The sequence below is a fragment of the Lutra lutra genome, chromosome 7, assembly GCF_902655055.1.
Source record: "Lutra lutra chromosome 7, mLutLut1.2, whole genome shotgun sequence".
Taxonomy (NCBI): domain Eukaryota; kingdom Metazoa; phylum Chordata; class Mammalia; order Carnivora; family Mustelidae; genus Lutra; species Lutra lutra.
This window is the reverse complement of record NC_062284.1, coordinates 115154110-115170371: the sequence shown is the minus strand read 5'-3', so window position 1 is coordinate 115170371 and position 16262 is coordinate 115154110. Positions and strand designations below refer to the sequence as shown.

The 16262-nt window shown below is 51.5% G+C and overlaps 1 protein-coding gene across 4 annotated transcripts in view; it reads left to right on the top strand.

Moving 5' to 3' along the window:
* Positions 1–16262, top strand: part of ACTN1 (actinin alpha 1) — a 97895-nt gene that overhangs the window by 63679 nt on the left and 17954 nt on the right. For all 4 annotated transcript variants that reach the window (XM_047736867.1, XM_047736864.1, XM_047736866.1 and 1 more), the window contains exons 4-8: positions 2336–2422; positions 4530–4617; positions 5154–5232; positions 8674–8755; positions 10011–10096. In XM_047736867.1, the coding sequence (XP_047592823.1) occupies positions 2336–2422; positions 4530–4617; positions 5154–5232; positions 8674–8755; positions 10011–10096 (422 nt within the window). The remainder of the gene's footprint in view (positions 1–2335; positions 2423–4529; positions 4618–5153; positions 5233–8673; positions 8756–10010; positions 10097–16262) is intronic.

Below are 16262 nucleotides of genomic sequence, written 5' to 3'. Positions count from 1 at the left end.
CGGCGGGCAGCCTGCTTCCCCCTCTCTCTGCCTGCTTCTCTGCCTACTTGTGATCTCTCTCTCTCGCAAATAAATAAATAAAATCTTCAAAAAAAAAGATTTTATTTATTTGAGAGAGAGAGAGCGAGCACTGGAGCATGCATGGGTGGGAGGAGCAGAGGGAGAGAGAATCTAGAGCAGACTCGGTGCTGAACATGGAGCCTGACACGGGGCTTGATCTCACGATGCAGAGATCACAACCTGAGCCGAAACCACAAGTCGAATGCTAAACTGTGTGTGCCACCTGGGCACCCCAGAAAGTGTTTTTTCACACCAGTTTACACTTGTATCCACAGTGTGGTAGGTAGCCTTGTTTACCATCAACCCATGTGAAGGTGTGTGTTCCTTGTTTTTTAAAGTGGCTAATTTAATAGCTAGGAAAATGTTATCTTCTTTAATTACAAGAGAGATTGAACATATGTATAAATTGGTTATATTTTGTGTTTTGTGAAGTATTTATTCAGGTCTTTTGCTTATTGTGAATTTAGACTTTTTTCCTTATCAATTTATATCAACCCTTTAAACGTTATGAAACCTTTGGAAATCACAAGTGAAAGGGCGTTTTTTAAAAAAATCTGTGGGCGCCTGGGTGGCTTAGTCGTTAAGCATCTGCCTTTCGCTCAGGTCATGATCTCAGGATCCTGGGATTGAGTCCCGCATCGGGCTCCCCTGCCCGGCAGGGAGTCTGCTTCTCCCTCTCCCACTCCCCCTGCTTATGTTCCCTCTCTCGCTGTGTCTCTGTCAAATAAATAAATAAAAAATCGTTAAAAAAAATAAGAACCAAGTCTTGAAGGACTGATTCTTCACTGAGTAACCCTCACCGCGTCTCCCAGCCTGCTCTGCGCGGTGCCAGCTGGCTGTTTTACTGCTTAAGGAAGGTGGTTGTGTGCTGCTCAGTTCTCCATCTCTCACCCAGGCAGTCTGACTCTGGTCTGTGGCCCACTGGTGTCTGCGGCTCTGGGAGGGCTGTGTGAGGCCCTTGTGAGCAGGAAGAGTCACAGGCTGTCCACTGCCCGACGTGAGCCCTCTTCCTCCTCGGCACCCCGATGTGGGCTCAGCAGAGTTGCCCCCCCCACCTGGGTATCGATAGCAATGCTCTGCCCCTTGCTGAGTCTACAGCGGCATACGGTTTTGCCCTTCCTTTTGAGGAAGATGATAAGATCTTAGAATGTAGGGGCGCCTGGGTGGCTCAGTGGGTTAAGCCACTGCCTTCGGCTCAGGTCATGATCTCAGGGTCCTGGGATCGAGTCCCACATCGGGTTCTCTGCTCAGCGGAGATCCTGCTTCCCTCTCTCTCTCTCTGCCTGCCTCTCCATCTACTTGTGATCTCTCTCTGTCAAATAAATAAATAAAATCTTAAAAAAAAAAAAAAAAAGGATCTTAGAATGTAATTTCCTTAGTGGAACTCACTCTTGCTTAAAGGGTCTGCGGGAAAGACCCTAGTGAACGTGGGCTCGGGATATTGGGAGTTCCTGGAAGTTACCCCTTCTCCCGGTTCTGTTAGGGTTTTCCTACAGTCAGTTTTTCAGGTTGGAAAAAAAAAGATATTTCTTGGTTGCCAGATGGTTAGCTGAGTACCTTGCCGTGGGGCTGGGTTACTGTCTCCTGGTTTGGAAACAGGTAAGGGTAAGGAGTCTACATTTGATTGGCATAGGTTCAGCTCCCAAGACTGTTAAATGGCTCCATGTCTTAGGCTCCTTAAAGATAGGTTTTTTTTTTTTTTTTTTCTGTTTATATTCCCTGCCTCTGGGCCTGGTACAGGGAAAAAAAAAATACTTCATAGAATTTATAGCATTTTTAAAAAGTCTCGAAGTGTTGCTTAGACTGAATTTTTAATGGATTATCTCTTAATTATGATCTTGAAGTTGTTGTTTGATTTTTTAAAAAATATGCTTTGGTGCCCAACTAATGGCATGGGGTTGATTCATTTTGATCGATTCCTCTCGGTTGTGCCTGCACTGGCTTTTTGGGTGTGGATGGCTCACAGAGTTGCCAGAACATTTGTGATGATTTAGAAACCTGTCCCTCTTCTCTGTCCGTCTCTCTTGCCTTCTGTGATGCACCCACCAGAATGGATCACACCTATCTCGTGTCCCTGTCACCCCCAAGGAGGCTTCTCTCCTGGCACCTGTGATAACCTGATGGTACTTTAAAAACATAACTTCTTTTCCCTAGAGGTGGAGCTATGTGGTCTTTGATTTCCTACGTGGTCCACGCAGTGATGTGGGCACTCCGGGAGTTTTAACTCTGCCTCAGCTAATAGCCATCCTAACGTGTCCCGATGCCGTTTCTGTAGAAATCGTGGATGGGAACGTGAAAATGACCCTGGGCATGATCTGGACCATTATCCTCCGTTTTGCCATCCAGGACATCTCTGTGGAAGGTGGGTCTCCTGCTTTGCTTTGTTAGTCCCCAAGCCCCCTCCTCTCCTTGACCCTTACCATCACGTCTTCCTCCCTGAGCTCAGTGTGGAGAACCCCTGACCCCCTTCAGTGGGGGCCTAATCATGGGCCGCCTCCTGGGTTTCTTGCCCATTGGTGGCATCTGCCATCCCTCTTGGTCTGTAGAGAAACTAGAACTGTTCAGGTGCTGGTTTCCACTGGCACATTGGCCCCAGGGACTCCCACTCACTTGGGGACTGCCTAGGGGTGCATGGGGAAGTATTGGCTCTTGGGTTGTTAAATCCAAAAGGGTAGAGAAATAGCTTAGCAGCCGGGAGGCCATGTAGCAGGGCTCCTGGTGGACCCTAGGTCCTCCACTTTGCTCCCATAGCTCCCTCTGGTGGCCACTTCACAGATCTTTAAAAGGAGGCCTCTCTAGGTTGGGGCTGCCATCTCGTTAAACTTGGGGTCCCACACTGGCATTTTTTGAGCTTTATATCTGATGTGTGTACATTTATTTTGTAATAAATTATATTGAGATATTGATATTTGTATCATGAAACACACATACCAAAACAAATTTTAAACAGGTGAGATGGAGATAATATTTTTAAAGTATTTTTTATTCCTGGGACACCTGGCTGGCTCAGTTGGTGGAGCATGCTGACTCGTGATCTTGGGCTTGAGTTCGAGCCCCACACTGGGTGCAGAGACTCCTTAAAATAAATAAATAAATGAATAAACACATAAACTTTACAAAATATGTTTTTATTCATTTTCATGACCCAGGAATCATAGATTTTTATTCAAAGTAATTCTTTTGATGGAAAGAATGTAGAATAAATTGCTTTCTTATGGAAATTTTGGTTTGACATGTGATGCTACAACCATGGGAAGGCCTACATTTAGGGCTGAAGCAGTTGAAAAGGTGTCCACAGTAGTCACTTCGAACATGGATCTTGTTAGGGATGGTGGCTATAAATCCATTTTCAAATTGCCTTCTTGATGAGCTCATTTTGATTCTTTGGGGACTGATTCCTTCTCAGCTCTGGTTAAATTGTCGTTATTTCAATCTTGTAAAATAGCTGATGAGCTTGAGCTGAGGAGAAGCATTAGCTTTGCTGATTTTTTTTTATTGTTTGTTTGTGCTTGAAATACTATCTTTGCAGAAATCATTTCATGTCATTTAAATGTCCATTTTGGGGACGCCTGGGTGGCTCAGTTGGTTAGGCAGCTGCCTTCCGCTCGGGTCATGATCCCAGCATCCTGGGATCGAGTCCCGCATGGGGCTCCTTGCTCGTCGGGGAGCCTGCTTCTTCCTCTGCCTCTGCCTGCCATTCTGTCTGCCTGTGCTCGCTCTCTCTCCCTCTCTCTCTCTGACAAATAAATAAATAAAATCTTAAAAAAAAAATAAATGTCCATTTTGTGAATTGAAAGTAAATGAGATCACCCATGAATCCTCTCCGCCCGGTACCATTTCTGCAATTCATGGATGCGAGCACAAGGGGGCAGTGTGGTTTGCCGTCTGTGCTGGGAACTCCTGGGGTCCCCTCAGACACCTACCTGCTTTACCTTACAGACACGGGTCTGCTTCACACAGCAGCGGTGTCCATCCACGCATTAAATACAAGGAAACTTCTTAGATAATTCTAACACTTCTGCCCCACACACGGCTCTGTGCACTCTGCACGGCCGGAATACCCCTCCCCAGAGATCCTGGGACTTTTCATAGACGGATCAGACATAGACCTGACACAGATTGCTGATATACTTTGTAATGCTCCATGTCTTTGAATTAAAGGGAATAATGGGGGAGATATTCTGAAAGCTTGGAAGGCCATTATATCAGTATTTAAATGTGTTATGTGGCTAGCTTGTAAAAGCGGCCTCACTCACTTCTCTGTTTCTCAAATAACTTGTCAAACTTCATTGAGGAAACAGACTTAGTGGCCTAGTAGCCCCAGGGTTGGAATCTAGGGGTCTTTGTATGGACCCCTCATGTGAACCAGTGTGGACCCTGTGGGCACAGTGGGGTTCCCATGAGTCAACACCCCTGCCTATGCTGAGCCAGCCCACTGACCTCTGCACCCGTTGTCCCCCTCCTTACAGAGACTTCTGCAAAGGAAGGGCTGCTGTTATGGTGTCAGAGAAAGACAGCCCCCTACAAGAACGTCAACATCCAGAACTTCCACATAAGGTCAGTGGCTGGCGGCTGAGGGGCTCTTGCAGAACCTGGACTGTTTCCCACCAAACTCCTCGGCCCCCTTTGGCTGTGGGTAGTCTCGGCTCTGGAACAGAGCAGAGGTCCCTGGGGAAGAAGTTACTTTCTGCGGGGCGGGGGGGGGGTGGTGGTGGTGGTGGTGGTGCCACAGACCCTCCAATGCCACCTTCCTCCCCAAGGAGAGTGTCCAGAAAGTTCTAGCCTGGGGTGCTGGAACAGAATGGGGAATGTGGGGAATGCAGGGGAACAAGAGAGACCTGGATGGAGAGTAGAGTTGGATGCGGTAGGTGTCTTAGCTTGCCAGGCCCCACAGAATCTTGACCCCAGGGCCTGGGATTGTGGCAGGAAGAAATATTCCTTCCCATCCTGTTTTAAGTCACTCCTCCAAAGCACTGTGTGTTCATCTCTGGAGAAAAGGTGGGCCCTTCCAGTCCTGGTTTAGAGCTTTTTCCCCTTGGGTGGTGCCTGGCCCCACTCACCGGCCTGCCCCACTTTCTCTCTCCCTCGGGCAGCTGGAAGGACGGCCTTGGCTTCTGTGCCTTGATCCACCGACACCGACCTGAGCTGATTGACTACGGGAAGCTGCGGAAGGTACGTGAGCCTACCTGACTTCCTGCTGGGTCCCTCCTGGGTAGTGGGGGGGTAGAAGGGCAGGACCGGGGCCCTCTTCTGAGAGCCCATGGCCATGGTCAGGGGTGTCACTCCCCTTAGACTGGCCCCAGAGACAACCTGTAGAAGTAAGAGGAAAGCCTCTTTCCTGTGAGGGCCACTTGGCTGTCCCGCGTGCATGGCACCGTGCCCTTGCTGACCTGAACAGCCCATAGCATATGGGAACCACCGTAGGGCATTGCTGGGGTCATGGGATCCTCACTGCCATTTTCCCCTTCTATTTTCCGGGGTTTATAAAGTAGATGTAGTAATTACGGAAGCAATAGCTTCCGTAATTGAAGCTGTTGTATGTTAGAGGCGTTTGCTCCCATCCAGGGCCAGGACTTGCTGGGAAGCCCCCGCACATTCCCGCCGGACTCACTGAAGTTTGGCTGGGGGATTTCCTTTAGCTGCTGCTCAGTTTCACTTACGCTCTTGGCTTGAAGCTGCGGGGGGTTTTCCTGAACCTGTGCATGGGTTGAGAGGCAGATTGGGAGGTGGGAGCTGTTCTTAATCTCGAGGTGGTTCTGGTGTCCGGGTTGGCCTAGACCTTGGAGAAGTCTGTCCGGGACCACTCTGAACTCACTCACCAGCTCTCCTCTGAGCCCATTCCGGTGCCCAGAGGCCGCCCGTGGAGCCCTCCCCCGACCCCCAGCTGATGATCGGGAGCTCAGGTTGGAATGGTGTCAGTCCCTGTGTGACTCTCTTGACAAGGCAGCTTCTAGAAATGCCTGTTCTCCACTTGATTCTTGACACTAGGAGAACGCAGTGTTCAGTGAAGACCCCCACGTGGCTTGTGGCCTCAGAGGCCAGGCTTGATGTCGCCAGTGTGGGAGCTGCCCTGACAACTCCGTGATGGTGTCAGGGCCTCAGTTTCCAGGGTGTGGCAGAGGAAAGGGGTAGACTCCCGTTTCCTCCAGTCGCTCGAAGCCAGACCAAAGTCTGAGGCTGGGCCCCGGGCCCGCTTTCTTTCTTTTTTTCTTTTCTTTTTTTTTTTTTTAATGGTTTTATTTATTTAGTAGAGAGTGAGTGACAGAGAAAGAGCAAGCGAGCGAGCGCACAAGCAGTGGGGAGGGGCAGAGGGAGAAGGCTGAGCAGGGAGCGTGATACGGGGCTCGATCCCAAGACCCTGGGATCGTGACCTGAGCCAAAGGCAGACACTTAACCGACTAAGCCACCCAGGTGCCCCTTGCCCACAGCCTGGCCCTGCACATGTCTTTGGTCAGTGGTCCAGCTCTTCCCAAGCCACTATCTTAGTGGGTGGGAGGGTCCCTGTGCTCTAGCTCAGCTTTGTGAGGAAGACAATCAGATTGAGAACCCCCTGACTTACCTGAAAGCTGTGTGGCCGAATCAGACAGAATTGAGGTGGGAAACCCTAGAGGTGATGATTTTTTTTTCAAAGGCATCATCATGTACCTCCTAACTGTTTGCCTGCTGCACCTCGGCGATAGGCATGCATGTGCCTGTCCCTGTGTCTGTGTGCTGAGGGGACAGCCAGTTAGTTAATCCATAGCTGTTTGTCACCCTGTATAAAGTGGGGCCCTGCTAACAGTGGCTGTCCGGTCCCTTCCCCCATGCCACAGACTACAGGGTCTTAGCCTTCCAGGAGGTGAGAATCTAGGGCTCTTTGTCTGCTGCCCGGTCAGCTGCCCACCCCCATGTGTCTTGTCTTTTCACTGTATCACTGTGTCTGTCTCTCCTCTTTTTAATTCAGTAGCATCATTAAAATCCAGCCCAGATCCTAGCACAGACCTGGTCGCACTGAACCCTGGATGCTTTCCAGAAAGCACAGGTTACTGGAGCCAAGCGGTGTTTGGATGCCGGAGAGCTCTGGGGCTCTGGCTGGGAAGCTCTTCCTTCCCATTGTGGTCTTAGCTGGGCATGGGACCCTGGCTGTCCGTGGAAACTGAGCATGGCCAGCAGGTGTAGCCCGGTCCCGAGGGCTGCCTAAGGCCCTGGATGGAAGTGATTTCCACTGCTTGGCATTGTTTATGTTTTTGGTTTTTTTTAATCATTCTGGAAGCTATCAGAAACTTTCCCAGGAGGACTCTACCTTCTCTTATTTTGAGCAGTTTCTTCCTGAAAGCATCTGGGTGAATGTACTTATTTCTTTGTAGCTTTGTGATTCTCGTCTTAGCACATGGGGACACTGAGTCCTGGGCTGACAAAAACCAGGTTTTGTCTGGGGAACCGGGGAGTAGCGTGGGAGGACCAGCAAGGAAATCCTATCACTGTGTGGTGGTTTTTTTTCCCCCATGTTAAAAAATTCTTTTAATTATGGTAAACATACATAACATAAAATGGAATGTATATAAAAACACAAAGCATAGATGATATAAACACTTGAGCCGTGCTGAGGTGTTCAGGGCAGGGGCGGGGATGTGTCTCCAGTGCTCTTGGTCCTGCACAGCTGAGACCCTGCACCTGTGACACTGTTGCGCCCCGCTCCCTGTTGCCCTCGGCCCCTGGCAGCCACTGTCCTACTTTGTGATTCGGTGAACTTGACTGCTCTGAATGCCTCGTGTAAGTGAGTCATACAGTATTTGTGTCTGGCTTATTCCCTGAGCGAATGTTTCCAAGGCTGACCCAGGTGGTAGCAGGTGTCAGACTCTCCTTCCTTGGGAAGGCGGGGGACCAGTCCATTATAGGGACACCACATTGGTTTGCCTGCTCACGCGGCAGCTGGCAGTTGTGTCATTTTTGCCTCGTGGCTTTTGTGAACGATGCTGCCTTGGATATGGGCGTATAGATAGCAATTTGAGTCCCTGCTTTCAGTTCTTGGGGCTGTACCCCCAGAAGTGGGGTTGCGAGTCCTGTGGTGGTCCAAATCCCCCCACACCGTGTGCCCAGCGGCTGCACGAATTTGCATTCCCACCCCCTGTGCCCAGGGGCTCTGCTTTCTCAGTCCCCAGTTCGCGTTCTGGAGATGGCAGCCCACGTCAGGATAGTCACATTGTGGCTGTTTGAAGGAGCCGCCAAATTTCATGGAAAGGGAGCAGCTTGAGGTCTCCTAGTCCAACTCTTGAATAGCAGAGGGGAGACTGAGGCTGGGCTGCTGAGCGGCAAAGCCGAAACCAGAAACCTAGAGGAGTGGCGCCCAGGCCAGTGATCTGCTCTCAGCGGGCGCTTTTTAGCCGTTTTTTTCTTGGGCTGCAGGCCAATACGCTTCACCTTCTTTCTCTCACAAACTGAGGCTTGAGGAGGAAAAATGGCCCTTTTACCACCCACCCAGCAAGCTCTAGAGGGAAGCCGGCCTTGTGCACACCAAGAGCTGGGCCCTGGGGATCAAGCCCCGGGGGCCAGAGACATCCTGTCCGCGTCCCCGTCTTTGATCACCCAGACTTCTTGGACCCCCCCCATGCCTTCATCCTCTTCTTCCTCTAGGATGACCCACTCACAAATCTGAACACAGCCTTCGATGTGGCGGAGAAGTACCTGGACATCCCCAAGATGTTGGATGCTGAAGGTAAAAGGTGTTTCCTTCTGTGCCTGTGGCTCTTCCCTCACCGGCCAGTGGTGGCCAAGACGGGTGGGGCCCGAGGTGGGAGGGGGGGAGGTCTGGTTCTGCGACATCCTCTGGGGACCCCGGTGGGGGTGTGGGGGGACCTACCTGTGAAGGATTCCTCATTCCCTAGTGGTTTGAAGGGGAGGCTAGCTTATCGGCTTCAGCTGCCTGAGGATGGTTCTCTATCTTGGAGCTGGGGTAGTGGGTGCTGGGGTGGAGCGGTGTTCCTCGTTGTAGGGGAGGGAAAAACTCTTTTCCCCTACCTCCTTAGGTGCTCCGGGTGGGATCCTGTAAATTAGACTGGCCAAAAGACAGATTAACGAGAGAAAAGCAAACAGAAGTCTATTAACATGTGCATTCACAGAGCTCTCAGTGATGAGTACTTTGCAGGGGTGGTTAGGAATTTGGGGTCTAAAGCCACACCTGACTTGTAGGGGAAAGGGAGGGGGACAACCAACATTTATGGAAAAGCAAGTGGCTTTTTAGAAAGTTGCCTGGTATCTTAGGAGTCTAGGAGGGAGAGGTGATCGTTGGTGACATTGTCTGGGACCATTTTCAAATCAATAAAGCCAAGAAGAACAGTATATGAACTTCCGTATACCCCTCCTCCCGAAGACACAATGAGATTTTGCCACTTTTTCCCCCTTTGGTTTTCTTAGTTGAAATGTTTTAAACCCCAGACATCACAGCATTTCACCACGACATACTTGAGAATACATGCCTTAAAAATGTGGATCTCTTTCTCTGCAGCCCTAAAGCAGATTTCGTGCCTAGCACGGTGACTGTCATTCCTTGATATATCTCTTGCCCAATTCAAAATCAGATTTCCCTGATTATTTTTCTCGAGAGTTGGTTTGTTTTAATCAGGATCCAAATAAGGTCTGCATGTGGCATTTAGTAGTTCTCTTTCTTCTGCCTTTTCCTGTCTGTAGCACCCACCCATCCCGTTCCTTTTTATTCCTGTCGTTGGATTTGTTGCAGAAGCAGGGATGGTCCTTATTCTGGGTTTGTTGTTTGCTTCCTTGGGACACTGTTTCTCTGCTCCCCCTACCTTTGCTGTTCCTGTAAGTGGAGGCTGGTGCCAGAAGCGGGTAGGGTTCAGGCTCAGCACCTGGGCATAGAAGACTTAGGGTTCTGTAAGCTTCTTCCCGCGTCACATCACGAAGAGCGTCATGTGTTTGCCAGCTGGCTTTTAACTCTGGATTTTTCTTGCCAGACATTGTCGGAACCGCCCGCCCGGATGAGAAAGCCATCATGACTTACGTGTCCAGCTTCTACCATGCCTTCTCTGGAGCCCAGAAGGTACCCGGGGCCCCCTGCTCCTTCCTCGCACAGCACACCTCATGCCAGGCCCCAAACCATGCGCCCCCACCCTGCCCGCCTCTTCCTGGCAGTGGGGCCCAGAGGGTCTGTCTCTCTGGTAGAGTTAGCTCCTGGGGCCAGTGTGACGTAGCGTGCTGTTCTTGCTCGGTGCCTCCTACCCTGCATCTCTGCTCCTTTTCACGTCTTCCTCTGCAGTCTCTGAGAAGACTGGGCTAGAGCTTGCCTTCTGGGGCCCAGAGGGCTGGCTTGAGCAGGAAGAGCTGCATGTGTGAAATCAGGCTGGGGGTTCTGGATGCCTGGAAGGTGCAGTGGGCAGCAGCCCCTCTGTGCCCACCTTTGTTGAAGCTACAGGCTTTCACGGAGCTATGGGGCTTCCCCTGGGGAGGCATCTCCTGTCTCCACTGACCTGTTTTACAAAGGTGTCACGAAGCCCCTACCTTTCTCCCATTCACGAGCATGATTTAGCAAATCTATCCACAGCTTTTTTGGACCCTGGTGCCTTTTATATCCTTCTGTATCCTGCCTGGGACCCACATGTGGGGTCACTCTACGCTCTGTATTCACAGACATAAGCACAAACCCTTGGAGTGGGGTGGGGGAGGAAGGAGGAGGTGGGCGGCTATGAGCCCCTTCAAATGTCCTGGCTCAGTTTTGCTCAGGGAGGCCTGAGTTTAAAGTCCAGTTGTGCAGGTTCTGCACTGCACAAGGGTACCACAACTAAAGAGCACCATTCATGCCACAGACACTGAAGATATGAATATTTTTGTTACTAGGCTTAGCTCAGGCAGCAGAGTCTCCTCTCCTAGACCCCTCTCACAGGCAGGACCCTGAAAACACAACATGCAGGTCAACACAACTACAGACCACAGGCTGGGCCTTCATGGTTTCAGGCCGTGGACCTGTCCCATCATGTGGATGTGCTTAGGCCAATTTCCCACCCTCTGCATGGAGTCCGAGTGACCTGTCTCCATATGCATGATGGGGGTGCTCCCCCCACCTCTGCCCAGCCTTCCCCTCTGCTCTCTTCCCCCCTTCCCTGTCTCAGCTTATGCTCTGCCCTGCACCCCCCGACCCTCTCCTCCCACCAACTCATTTCTCCTCTTTCTGCCCATTCCCTCATTTGCCGTCTCTGCAACTGTCCTGTATTCTATCTGGCCACCATGGCTGTTTGGGTTTATTCTGTGCTGCTGCCGCTCCCCTTTCTCCTCTCAACCTCTTCTCCTTCTCTGTGCAGATGTGTAGGCACGCTAAGGCCGGATGGGAAGGCCATGTGACCTATTGTTTCATGTCACTGCCACGCCTTCTTGGGTACGCAGAAGGTGAGCTCTCCCTCGGCCTCGCCCGCTCTCCCTGCCACCCTTCACCCACCTCTTCCCGTCCTCCCGTGGTGTTCCAGCAGTGGTCAGATGGGGCCGTGGCCCCTGCAGTGACAGGAGGGACTAGAGAAGGCCCCTTGCCTCTTGTGCTCTCTGAACCTTGGCCAGGACACCTGAAAGTGCCTGGGAGCCCCAGCCTCTGGCTGGCCCCCTGTGTCTCTGTCCACACACGCTGGGCTTAGTGGAGGCCATAGTGGTCTCAGCTCCTTCCCTGGACCCCGAGTCGAGAGCCCTTATCCCAAGTGGTGGAGCTCCTGGCTGTGCTTCCTGACTACTCCCTGAAACATTCAGAAACCCCTTTGTTTTCTCTCCTTCCCACTTAGGCAGGACCATCCTCTCAAGTTACCCAGCAGACAGGGCAGGGAGAAATCTGCCCTGCCTTCCCCCGTAGACGTGGTGTAGCTGCATGCACCACAGGGGAGGCATGGGTGCCCCATAGACCTTGGGGATTTGAATACTTGTTATTGAAGTAATCCTGCAGATGGCAGGAAAAATAGGCTCTAACATACCGGTATGATAGTTTTCCGCTAGAAGTGCCTTGGGAAGAAGCACCTTTAAGCCATTCCGCAGATGTACCATATGGGCGAGCAGCAGCCCTGTTCCCTGGCTGGGTGGGCACCCAGAACCCTCCTTGCCTTCCTTCCGGCCTCGCCTTCTTGGCACAGAGACAGGAAAGCCGTCCTGCTTGGAGGCTTCCTCACAGGTGTCCTGACCCTCCCAGGATCCCCAGCCCCTTCCAGCCTCTTTTCTGGTCTGCCTCTTGCTTCCAATTTCTCTCTGTCCTACCACCGCTGCTGCTGTCTTGCCAACTTCTTCTGGCCCCTCTGACCCTCCACCTTTCAGCCAGGCTGTGAGCAGCATCTGTCTACTTGCTCCGCGGGCCCCTCCCCACACCGGCCCTGATACCCACAGAGGGCCCACTTGCCTGCATCCATAGCTAGAGGGCGCTCTGCTGCAGGGTTTCCAGAACTCTTTCTAGCTCGTCCCTCTCCCCGGCTCCTCCGAGGGTTCTGTCCTGGGCTTCATGCCTGCTGACACTGGCCTTCCCTGTGTCCTGGCTGATGATGATGCTCGGATGGGAGTGCATGCTTGCGTGCGAGAGCGTGTGCGTGTGCATGTAGCCGCCTGCTCCTCCCCTCCCCCCAGATCTCATGCCACCTCCCCCATGCCCTCCTCCCTCCCTCTCATCCTTGTTGCAACCATTTCACGCTCCTTTTGTCCACATTCAAGGACAAGGTCACCAGTGTGGGGCTGGGAGTGGGGCAAGGGTGGTGGTGTGCCTCTCAAGGCTGGGGTCGAGAGCCTCTCCCAGAGTTATCCCTAAACTTCAAGGATTCAGGCACCTGCTTAGAGCCAAGCAGGCCAGGGGGAGGGGAAACTTTGCCCTCTCCTATGGAAGAAAGAGGGCTCTTCCAGACCCACGCACTCTTCTTGTCTTGACCGTTTCCATGTCTCGTGCCGGTCCGGGGACAGATCCTGAAACCCATGCCCAGTACCCTCAACTGTCTTTTTCTTGTCAAGCCTTGGAGGGTGGAACTAGAAAGGCAGCAGAGTGCCTCGTGTGCAGGCTCGTGTCTACATGTGTATGCATGCACGCAAGTCTCAGGGTCCGCCTACCCATACAGGTATGTGGTGTGCAAGTGCACATCACTGGTTTTCTTTGTCGGACGAGGACCAACTTCTGTTTGACATGATGGTTTGGGTTCTGATTCTTTCTCAGTTTTCTTTTCCCCTCCTCTTCCCCCGTGTCGATTTCAAATCAACAGAAAGGAACAGCTTCTGTTGATGTAGTTGGTGCTTTAAAGTTCATGGTCTGTTGGGAACGACCATGAGAAATAACGATCTACGGCCAGGCTGGCTCTGCTGTAGGTATTTCTGGGCACTTTGAGGAGTAAATGGTGATGTTTGTATCTGTCTGGCCCTTTGGTTGCTTTTTTTCACGTTGTGAATCTCCTACAGGAAAGAAACACCATTCCTGCCTTCAAGGGATACATGGTCCCTCTAGGGGAAGCCCTGATACCCAGAAGCCAACGATGGCTGCGGTGTAGTCAGTGCCCACTTTGCTGCAGACTTGAGCAGGGGAGGGGCAGGCCAGGGGGCTGCAGGGCTGCATAACACGGACGCTTTCTTGAACAGGAGGCCCTTGAGCTTGGGGGTCTTTGGGGTTGGGTAGGGGTCCTCAAGTGAAGATGTGGCAAGGGTAGGGAAGGAAGTCCCAGTGTGGGGGACAGTGCAGCCTGCGCGGGGAGAGTGAGCTCGCCCTGCTGGCCAGGTCTCTCCCACTGCCTGGAGCGAGTCCCCCAGGGGAAGCCAGAGATGGCAGCTTGGGAGCATGCTGAGCCCCTTTGCCTGTGGGCCCTGCTGGTGGGGACACTGGGGCTGGGTACTGATTTAGATGTAGGGAAGGGCTGAGCTATGGGAGGAAGGAAATGGGCAATTCTAGGTAGATATGGGACATTTTTGATGAAAAAGGTCACAGATGACATTTTGGTGGCATTCATCTGAATCCCTGTGGATTGTGGGTGGCAGAGCCATTGTGCGTCATTTGGCCACATTTGGATGACAGACGAGACGCCACCTTAATTCACTACCTGGACCAGCGAATTCAATGTTGCTTTTTAGAGCAGCAGTCTGGCCTGGGATAGCTGCGCTTCGCGTGATAGCTAAGTTGTTAAGTACTCCAAGAATAATAGTCCCTCACTTAAAAAATTTAAAAAAAAAAAAACAAACACTCATAGGAAACCAAACAGATTGTTCTGTGTTAAGCTGTATGATAATACAACTTAAAGTAAGTCATGAAAAAATAAACCAAGGTAAGGTAAATGCAAATTTCTAGAAGTCTTCCTTTGGCGTTTAGAAGTAGTCCTTTTGCCTAGTGTTATAAAATTCTTTCTCAGCCCGGTTAAGATATTTGTGCTTATGTCCCTTATCTCTTGTAAATTCTGTTAACATCAGAGAGGCCTGGGTGGTCTGGTTCCTCCTCTCTGTTCCAAAGCAGCCCATTTCCTCCTGCTGGGAGAGCCCGGGAGAACCCGAGGCCAGCACTCTTCAGGGCGGTGTTCTGATGGGGCTTCCATTTCTCTTTCTCTCAGACAATGAATCTTTCCTCCCCTAGAACAAATCTTTCCTCTGAGGCGTCTTTATGACTTGGTGGTCCTTGGTACCTCTCTCCCAAATCCTTCCATAGTGATGGAATTCTTGTAGCCACGGAAGAAATCATTTCTAGAAAACTAGAAAGTGGGACAACTAAGGTAGGCCTCGGTCCCACCCTCAAGGGTCTCACTTGCCTTCACCACAGCGAGTGTGTCCCTCAGGCCTGCCTTCCCTGCGTGGCCTCTGTGGCCTCCTGGGCCGGGGGTGGTGGATGACTGGACCCTTCAAGGGACCAGTTTGGAAGCGGTGTCACCTTGTAGGCTTCTACAGGGGGAGTTATGCAGTGAGCGAAAGACGGGTCAGTGAACTTTCTACCTGTCTTTTTTTTTTTTTCTTTTTTCTTCTCCTTAAAATCAAGTCTGGATTCCAGGAGGCTGCTTCTTTCCTAGAGGGAACCGTGGGAGCTGGGAGGAGTTTGCAGATGGGCCGTTGCCATTTCTAAACTCTTGCTCTGTGAGGCCTGTGCTTTCTTTCCGAAGGCACATTTCCTGGTTATAATGATCACTTTTCTCAGTCTCCTCAGGTAAAGCCACCTGGGTGTGGGCGGGCTGAGTTGCAGGCTTGGGAAAGAAGTGGGACTCTCTGAAAAATCCCCAGGTGGCCCAATGGGGAACTGGCTCCCCCAGACTTTATCTGAAAGGACGCTCTATTGACCCTGGAGCTGGCAGGCTCTGAAGGGAGGGCAGGGCTCCCAGGGGAGGCTCCCAGGATCTGTCTCCTACCATGCTATGAACACAGGCCTCATTCAGTCTGTCGGTTTGACAAAGTGGCACACAGGTCAAAGCTTAGGACCACTGAGCTCAGAATTTCAAGATGAATCAGGAAGGTAATGAGGCCAAGGAGGACTTTATCCAGGAAACATGGCAATGGTAGCTGCTGCCTGCCTGTGGTGCGTGGCCGTCTCTGGTTCTTACCCACCTGGTCAGCATGCTGGACTGACTTACCTGTGTTACTATGGAGACCACTGCTCCACCCACCTGGAGGTCTCCCTCCCCAGCCTTCAAGGGAAGTGGCCCTGGTGACTTCAGGTGGATTGCTATCCCCAGCCCTCCTCATGGGGCACATCAGCCTGTTTCCTATGACCTTGCTCTTTCCAGGACCCCATAAGGAAGGAATTTCCCTCTTCGTCACCTTTTGGAATTCTCTGTGGTTACCTGTTGGTTCTTAAGAGGAAGGATGATCCATGAGGGGTTCCACAGCATCTCCAGGGCAGAGTTAAGCTGAAGGGCAGAGGGGTGACGGTCTAAGAATGTTACTCCTTGCCTCGGTGTCTTGAGACCTGGGATTCAAAGCACCCATCCCATCTTGGAGGCCCTGTGGCCATTCCCACAGTTGGACCTGTGGGAGGTCTCCTTGCTCCGACACCTTATCCTGGAGGGTGCAGTCTGTTGACTTGGAGTTTGAAAGGACCTTTATGCTGACCTGCTTACACACACACACACACACACACACACACACACACGCATCCCAGCAGCCCCTCCTAGTCACATGATTCAGTGGGGTATGTCCTATTTGAAAAGTTCTGCAAAGAAAAAACACTTAACATCTTAAATATTTCTTTCCAGTTCAAAGCACCCTCATTCTCTGGAAGTTCTTCCTTATGCCTAGCCTCCATT